Here is an 8,918-nt window from a genome sequence, read left to right as displayed (position 1 = left end):
GAATAAAAATCCTCTTGCAGTTGCAGCAAGACCATTTCTTGTGTGATTTGGGGTGTCGCCTCTCCTGAGTCAGAACGTGGGGGAGTCCTCACGTTGTGGGTCTTTCAAAGGTTTCTTGGGACAGAGAGAGAGACTTGTGGTGGAACTTCAGCTGAGAAAGGAGGTCACCTGGGTGCTTTTTCTACCTCTCTGAGCTAGGTTTTCACGGCAGCATCTGGCTTCCTCTACCTCAAGGAAAACAGAAAGGTAGCAAAAGGTAGTTTCAGGAAGATGGAACAAATGAATCTGAAATAAAACAAAAGGTTAGGTGTAGGGATAAAGAGATATTTAGCTACCTTCCAGGTGATGGCTGGGCAGAATTCATTTGTAACCTGTCAGCTTCTTGTAAGTCAATTTCTACCAGAATAGTGTTACGGCTTCAATCACAGATTTAAAAAATGGGGCGGGGGGGGGGTATGTTTAAGTAGTCAGGTGTCGCAATATTGTTTGGTAAATGATGCTAGGAAACTAGAGGACTCCCAGTCCTCTTTCTGGTGTGTTGTCATTTTGTGTGTGTGTGAGTTTTCTCTGAAAATGTTTCCCCCACATGCACATCTAATTTTTTGTTGCCATCTCTCAGTCTTTGAAACCTATCAGTCCGTTTTACCGTATCTCTATTAGCATCTTTACTATATCTCTTCTAATTTCCCCCCACTTACCTTTGTACTCTGGGTTGGCCCCTAGAGTTTCGATGTCTCACTTTCCTAATCCCAATTCCTTTCTGCTTCTCTCTTCTTCCTAAATTTTCTAACATGACTCAGGTTCTAACTCTGATTCTAATGAATACCCCCCCTTTTCATTCATACCTATATCTCTGTGTGTTCACTTATATTCAGTCTCTCCTAGCATCCAGTCTCCCCCGCACAATTTTCCCGCCCCTCTCATCCTCTCCCCCGACTCTGTATGCAGGTATCTCTGCCTTCCTGTATAGACATCTCGTTGGGTATTTGTGTCCCTGTCCCTTCCCCTTGACTTCGCCACAGATCCTGACCTTTCTTAAACCAAGTAGTCCGGTCGTTACCTAGGATACCACCAGGTTTGGTCTCCTAGTTACCATGGAATCCCGCTCACTCCTACCCACCACACAGAAATACAAAAGAGATCCGGTGGTGCTGCGTTTGCGCGCGCACACACACAGCACCCTCCAGACTACGACTCCCAGAAAGCATTTTGCTAAGCCTTTCTTTCAGTGGTTCCGGAGGTAGCCCAGCGGACGCTCTTTTTCGAACCCGTGGTTGCCATGGAGACGGGGAGACGGCGTCCTAGTGAGAGCGGTGATTGGTGCAGAACCCTGCAAATCCCTGGAAGGCTGGTAGAGAACTGACAAAAAAAAAAAAAAAAAAAAAAAAAAAAAAAAGTGGTGGGGGGCATGCGCAGTCTGGAAGGTGGTGCTTGAATCCGTTGCCCCCCGAGAGGATTGTGCTCGTCGACGGGGCCCTGGCGCCTGAGTTCGTGGCCCGGAGTGTGGGAAGAGACGTCCAGGAGTGCGAGCTGATTATTGCAACCAGCGCAATCCCCCTAGGGACGGGAAGAAGGGTAGAAACGGAGGCTGGGGTGGGGGAAGGGCAGAAGGGCTTGGAGCTGCGCGCAAAGCAGTCTGGGATATGTAGTTTGATATGGAGCAAGCGAACGGGAGTGCGCATGTTCACGAGGGCACAGCCTCCCTCGGAGCATTGAAGGAAGGCTGGGAGTCCCTTCACCTCAAGGCCTTGGGAGGAGTCTGGGTAGAGAGGACTCTGGGATTCCAGCTGTAGGGGTCCAGGAACTCCCTGCAAACCGGCCCTGTGCTGACGCGCTACCGCGCTGATCGCCACAGGTGCCAGGGCGACCGGACACATTGGCACCCTAAAGCGATGATGCGCGCTTAGACTTCTGGGAAATGTATTTCCGGAACCTCCTCTTCTTGCTTTATGGCTGTTCCAAGTTTCTCTCAGGGTTTCGAGTTGACTTAGCACCCTAAAGAGCAGAGGTGTAACCCACAGAAATCACGCTGCCTCTAAGCTGATGCCACTCCAATAGTAAATTTAGATTTTTCACAAAATCCCAGTTGCAGAAAGTAACGTGGGAGAAGTCAGTCCTTTTTACAAGTGAGGAAACTATAGCTCACATAGGCACAGCAAAAGTAGTACCCTTGCAGACTGTTGGTCTAATGAGTTGAAGGCCTTTAAGGGTACCCAGAAGTCCCCAGTCACCTCCCAACCAACAATTAGATAGCTGAAGACTTGTATCGCTGTTGGATGTGATGAGTTAGCTTCTGGTATTGGAGATATGTGGAAAACTGTTGGCCTGAGAGAAGCTGAGATGGGGGATTGGGTAAAGGAGGGCTGTCCCCTTGATACCACATTGGGAAAGGAATGTTGGGGCCTGAGAGAGGGGCCAAGTCCAAGACTGGGTAGAAAACATTAAGGGACTTGTTTGTTCCACCCCAAAAGGCTGACCACAGGGACTCTTATTGGGAGTCCAGGAGGAGGCAGCAGTGGTACTGATGTCTGGATGCAAGTAGAGATGCAGCTATAGAAAAGAATAGGATGTAGGGAAGAGAGAAATGTTTCTAAGCTTAAGCAACAGCCTGTATTTAGAACAGAGTAAGCTACCAGACACTATATAGGCCCGGCGGAAATGAGGTCTACAAAGCACATGGCTCATATAGAGTTCCCACGGATCTCTGGGGTGTGGCTGGCCTGTCAGTGCCTGTTCTCTCGGGTGTCCTCTTCATGGCGACGGTCTCGGATGAAAGAACACAGCATGGCACTCAGTCAGCATTCGCTGCCTCTGGCTGTCCTTATTACACATGCCTTGTACTATTCCTTCCCTAGGGACAGACACTGGCCTCAAAGACCTGATCTGGTACTCCTGATGCGACCCACTGTGCTGGGCTCCTCAGGCTGTGCACCCCCAGAAAATGAGCCTGCTCTGGTGAAGCTGGAGGACTCTGACAACGACAATGAGAGAGGAGATATATTGTGGGACCCAGGCCCTGAGGCTGCACGTCTACGCTTCCGGTGCTTCCGGTATGAGGACGCGGTAGGCCCTCAGGAAGCCCTGGCCCAGCTTCGAGAACTGTGTCACCAGTGGCTACGCCCAGAAGTACATTCCAAGGAACAGGTGCTAGAGCTCTTGGTGCTGGAGCAGTTCCTGGGTGCACTGCCTCCTGAGATCCAGGCCCGTGTGCAAGGGCAGTGGCCAGGCAGCCCTGAAGAGGCTGCTGCCTTGGTTGACATACTTCGATGGGAGCTTGATGGTCCTCGGAAATGGGTGAGTCAGAAACTGAATAGACCGTCAGGGCTGGAGCATTGTCATGTTTTGCCTCACTCTAGAAGTGCCATGCCCAGCCAGACATGCTCCTTGGTCATATAGATGTGTCCACCTATAACGGGTCCTTTGTGAGGCTTCTCAGGATCTCCAAAGCTAGATGAGACACAAAGGGTACCATGCAATCCCCTCTATCCGCAAATAGTCCTTTTGCTTTCTGCTCAAGGTCAAAAGAGGGGAAGTTCAGACTTTGGATGACCTAGTCAGTTTATATTGGAGTTGGTGCCCGTAGACCATGGGTTGTGCCCAGCCCCACTCTCTCCCTGGTCTGTGCATCTCTGTAGGTCACAGTCCAGGTGCAGGGCAAGGAGGTCCTATCAGAGAAGATGGAACACTCCAGCTTCCAGCCAAGACCTCACATCAAGCTTCAGACTCCAGACCCTGGGACTGAGACTCCCCAAGGAGCCATGCAGGAATTGCCACTGGACCGACAAATGAAAGAGGAGACAGAATTGTTGGGGAATCCAGGTGAGAGCAGGCAAAGTGGGCAGGCCCTAAAACCTAGATGGGCAAAGCTACTCCACTCACTGAGCCAGGCCCTACAAGATAAAATAGTTCCAGTGTGCCTTTCTCTCCCCTCCAGTCCAGCCAGCACAGACACTGTCCCTGACCACCATAGCCCCATTTCCAAGCATCATAGGACAGGCTGACTCACAGAGATACAGATGCACAAACCAGTGCTTCCAGAAAACCCTATTTGACACCATTCCCACTGGGCCTTCAGCTGCCCTATCTTGTCTTTCCCAGCTTTGAGATTGTGCCCATATCTCCCTTATGTCTGGAACCTAGCACCTCTAAGAAAGGTGGAAACTTTCTTGAGCTGCCTGACCCCACTCTTTCTCCCTAGAGCTCCTAGAATCTGGGCCTCTTCCTGCTGCTCAAGAAGCTGCAGCCACTCTCCTACCTAAGGAGACCCAGGTGAGACCTATACAGAATGTAAGTGACCCTCTTGCCCTATGAGTTTATAATGTCTGGGTGTCAGATAGGTCCTCTGAAGCCAGCCAGGCACAGTCCAACATTGACCACTGTGGTTTCAGGGCCATGGGACAACACTGGATCAGACCTCTCCTCACAGCAACACTGAGCCTGATGTGCCCCCATGGAGTGAGGACCCTATGCCCCTGTGGCATGAGGAAGTAGGGGGCATCTTTTCACCAGGTTAGTGAGATGGGCAAGGTGGGACTGAATCCTCCTCATGTTCCACTACATCTATGAGCCCTCTGCCCCTACTCAAAACAGTCCAGTCACTGCGGTGCCTCCTTTAGCCTTCTCTGTTACTGACCCCTTTCTGACTTTGCCTTGAATCATAATACCTTCCTGAAAACAACCTCTCCCAGTCAAAGCATTCTAAATGACCTCCACATTCGGGTGTGCATCTTGCCTGTTGGATAACAGAGTAGGGAAGTTTGGGACCTATTGAAGAGAGTTTAATAGTACACAAGGCAAGAGTAGTTCAGACACAACATAGGCACCTACTGAAGACAGACCAGAATGCTGCCGGGTCATCCAAGCTCCTGTCTTTCTTGGTTTACTTCCTTAAGTGCATGCATCATCCTGTGAATTCTACTATGGGAAGTAAAACTCTGAAAGTTTACAGGTCTGAAACATATCTGTCTAGCCCTTATTAGATGGTTTATTTTTCCATTATTGGAGCTCAGGGATTATGCATGCTAGGTACACTATCACTGAACTATACCCCAGTTTCCCACCAGTGGATTATGGATAAGAACTCTACTATTGAGCCATGCCTCCATCCTCTCCCTGGTGGATTCCAGGCCTTTGTCCCACCACTGAACCAATGTGTTAGCACCTCCTAGGCTGGAGTTTTACCACTGAGCTATACCCTCAATCCTAAAACTATTCTGTCGGACTCGTTCTCAGGACTTTTTTTTTAATTGCTGCTGTTGATAGGTCCTCTCTGTTTGGAATTCACATATCTCACTGGTAGGGAATTGTCTTGAAATGTTTCTTGGAGCATGATGGCTCTGGGATGGTCCTCTAATGTTATCACACCAGTTTTCCACCCCCTTTGTTGTGTGTGAATTTCAACATGTGTTGTGTGTCACAGCACGCACATAGAGTTTGGATGACAAACTGCAGGAGTCAGTTTTCTTTCTCCACAGTGTGGCTGCTCAGGCTCCAACTCAGGTCATCAGGCTTGGCAGCACCCTAAGGCAGAAAAGAGCATCCAGCATAAGCGCCTGCTGCTGCCTCAGAATTCACCTGCCCTGACCAGCACTGCTTGTGTTGCACAGGACCACTTTGTCCTGCTTGGACCCGCTTCCCTCTTCATCCACAGCTCCAGTCTCTCAGCTCTCTTGCAGGCACATTGGCAGCACTGCTTCGGGCCCCCACCCCACTCCCCGGCTGCTTCCTCCTCCTCCGGCTGCTCTTGCTGTAGACAACCATAGCTCTTGCTTTCAAGCATCAATTCATCTTCTCCTCCATGATTCCTGGCATGCCCCCTGGCCGCTTGTTTCATCCTCCAGCTGTGCCTTTTGTGGCAGATGGAGTTTTGGTTATTGAGAGAGGGTCTACTCCATCTAGGGTGGCTTGGAACTCAGTATGTAGCTGAGATTGACCTTGAACAACTGATGCTTCTGGCTCTACTTACCAAGTGCTGGGATTACAGGAGTAGGATACCTCCCCTGGTTTATGCAGTGTTGGGATTAGAATGAACGGCTTCACGCATGCCACAGCATTTTACCAGCTGAGACAAATCCCCAGCCCTATTAGTGATTTTGGTGGTGGTGATGTGGTGTGTTTGTTTGCATGTATATGTGTTTATACACACACACACACACACACACACACACACACACACACACGTACCAGGGATTAAGCCCTAGACTTTTGCACATGCTAAACGTGCACTCTATTATTAGAGTTATACTCCCAGAGATCTTTTTAGTACTTAATTATGATGCTATTTTAAATGTTAACACCATGTAAGGGACAACATTGGCAGGCTGGTGACAAATGATTTCCCTAAAGACACAAGGCAGAAGTAGTTTGATATGCTGTGATACATCAGCAAGCAAGAAAGTAAAGAGAGGGCTGGAGAGATGGCTCAGTGGTTAAGAGCACTGACTGATGGGCTGGTGAGATGGCTCAGTGGGTAAGAGCACCCGACTGCTCTTCCAAAGGTCCAGAGTTCAAATCCCAGCAACCACATGGTGGCTCACAACCATCTTTAATGAGATCTGGCACACTCTCTGGAGTGTTTGAAGACAGCAACAGTGTAGTTACATATAATAAATAAATCTTTAAAAAAAAAAAAAAAAAAAAGCACTGACTGAGTTCAAATCCCAGCAACCACATGGTGGCTCACAACCATCTGTAATGAGATCTGATGCCCTCTTCTGGGGTGACTGAAGATAGCTACAGTGTAATTACATATAATAAATAAATCTAAGAAAGAAAGAGAGGAAGAAGAGAGGAAGAAGAGAGGGAGAGGGAGAGAGAGAGAGAGAGAAAGAAAGAAAGAAAGGAAAAGAAAAGAAAAGAAAAGAAAAGAAAAGAAAAGAAAAGAAAAGAAAAGAAAAAAGAAGGAGGGCTAGAAAGATGGCTCAGCAGTTAAGAGCACTGACTGCTCTTCTGAAGGTCCTGAGTTCAAATCCCAGCAACCACATTGGGGCTCACAACCATCCACAATGAGATCTGTGCCCTCTTCTGGTGTGTCTAAAGACAGCTACAGTGTACTTACATAGAATAATAAATAAATCTTGAGAGAGAGAGAGCAAAAAAATGGGGAAGAGGAGTTTAAATAAATAAATAAATAAATGAAAGAAAGAAAAAAAAGAAAAGAAAAGAAAAGAAAAGAAAAGAAAAGAAAAGAAAAGAGAGCCTGTCTTCATAGAGCTATTCTACTAGCTGCTTTGGGTAGCAGTATGTACTCGTGTGTGCAGTCAAGCAACATCTCAGTGTCCTGGAGTCCCTGCATTTGGGATGTATCCTGGCTAGCTGCAGCCTAGCCTAGAAGCAGTAATGATTTGACTTATCCTGAGTCGGAATTGGCTCAGCAGGACCATCCTTTCTAAATCAGCATCAACACTTTGCAGCTAGGGCTTGTCCTACATAGTTAGCAGGTAGTAGTCCTGCTCATATGAAACCAGCCTGCCAGGAGGCAAAAGCAAGCTAATTTCACAAAGTTATATGAGCTCAGGACAGTAGCCATAGTTAATGCATTCACATGGTGAAAACTCCAAATGGTATACAAAGAGTACAACAGTGCAGTGCAGCCGGGCGGTGGTGGCGCACTTGGGAGGCAGAGGCAGGTGATATTCTGAGTTCAAGGCCAGCCTGGTCTACAGAGTGAGTTCCAGGATAGCCAGAGCTACCCTGTCTCAAAAAAACCAAAAAAACAAACAAAACAAAAAAACAGTGCAGTGCCCCATCAGTGTCCAGCAGTCAACATGACAGGTTCTGTGTGTGCCTTCCAGAAAGACTCTGTATGCCACGGAGCAGACACAATATAATCATACACTGCATAGCAGTGGTTAGTCAGCCCAGGCCACAGACAACAATTATCTTAGTGTATTGCCAAAGCTTGATATGGTGCTACACACACATTTGGGAGGTGGAGGTAGGAGTTAGGCAGACGCTAGAGGATTGTATGTCTTCAAAGCCAGCTTGTACTGTAATGTGAGATCCTGTCTCAAAAGTTAGGGCTGGCAGCCAGGTGTGGTGGAGCACACCTTTAATCCCAGCACTCGGGAAGCAGAAGCAGGCAGATTTCTGAGTTCGAGGACAGCCTGGGCTACAGAGTGAGTTCCAGGATAGCCAAGGCTACACAGAAAAAAAAAAAAAAAAAAAAAAAAAGTTAGGGCTGGCAAGATGGCTCAAGAAGAAAGAGCTCCTGAACCAACAACTTGAGTTCAATCTCTGCGACCCACATGGTGGAAGGAGAAAATCACTTCCTATAAGTTGTCTTCTGACCTCCACATATTGCATCATGGAATACATGTGGCCATATATATATATATATATATATCCACAGCAAAAACAATTATTTTAATGTTGAAACCAAAACCACTTGACAACACCTTTCTGTAGAGTTGTCCCTTTAGTTAACCAACATATACCTGTACAGCCAGGTGCTCAGTAGCCTTTTATGAACACAGTCCAACAAGTGTAGGGTACATAGTGAAACACTGTTTCAAAAACACACAGAAAACCAGAGCAGCACAAGATTATAGGCCCTTAATCCCAGCACTGGGCAGGCAAAGGCAAGCAGATTTCTGTGAATTTAAAGACAACCTGGTCTACCTAGCAAGTTCCAGTCCAGCCAGGGCTACATAGACCTATTGATTTATACCAAAAATAAAAAAGTAGAAAGATGAAAATGGTTTTTTGTTGTTTTTTTAATGGAGCTGGAGAGATGGCTCAATGGTTAAAAATACAGGTTGCTCTTCAGGGGACCTAGGTTTTATTCCCAGTGCCCACATGGAAGCTCAAAACTGTCCCAGAGACTCTGGCTGGCCATTGCAGGCACTGCACACACATAGTACACAGACATACCTACAGGCAAAACACCAATACATATATAAAATTAAAAAAATTTAAAG

At 47.5% G+C, this 8,918-nt stretch overlaps 1 protein-coding gene across 2 annotated transcripts in view; it reads left to right on the top strand.

The window, feature by feature from the left end:
* Positions 1–1,388: 1,388 nt before the first annotated feature.
* The window catches only part of Mzf1 (myeloid zinc finger 1), a 12,509-nt gene continuing 4,979 nt past the window's right edge, over positions 1,389–8,918 (top strand). Inside the window, exons 1-5 of one of the 2 annotated variants that reach the window (XM_029480010.1) lie at positions 1,389–1,575; positions 2,856–3,294; positions 3,636–3,819; positions 4,199–4,269; positions 4,389–4,509. In XM_029480010.1, coding sequence (XP_029335870.1) covers positions 2,896–3,294; positions 3,636–3,819; positions 4,199–4,269; positions 4,389–4,509 — 775 coding nt within the window. In that variant the 5' untranslated portion in view covers positions 1,389–1,575; positions 2,856–2,895. Of the gene's footprint in view, positions 1,576–1,650; positions 3,295–3,635; positions 3,820–4,198; positions 4,270–4,388; positions 4,510–8,918 lie in introns of those variants that run through there. The other variant, XM_029480009.1, reaches the window with a different exon arrangement.

This window comes from Mus caroli, chromosome 7, assembly GCF_900094665.2.
Source record: "Mus caroli chromosome 7, CAROLI_EIJ_v1.1, whole genome shotgun sequence".
Classification (NCBI taxonomy): Eukaryota; Metazoa; Chordata; class Mammalia; order Rodentia; family Muridae; genus Mus; species Mus caroli.
This window is presented reverse-complemented; position numbering and strand designations above follow the sequence as displayed.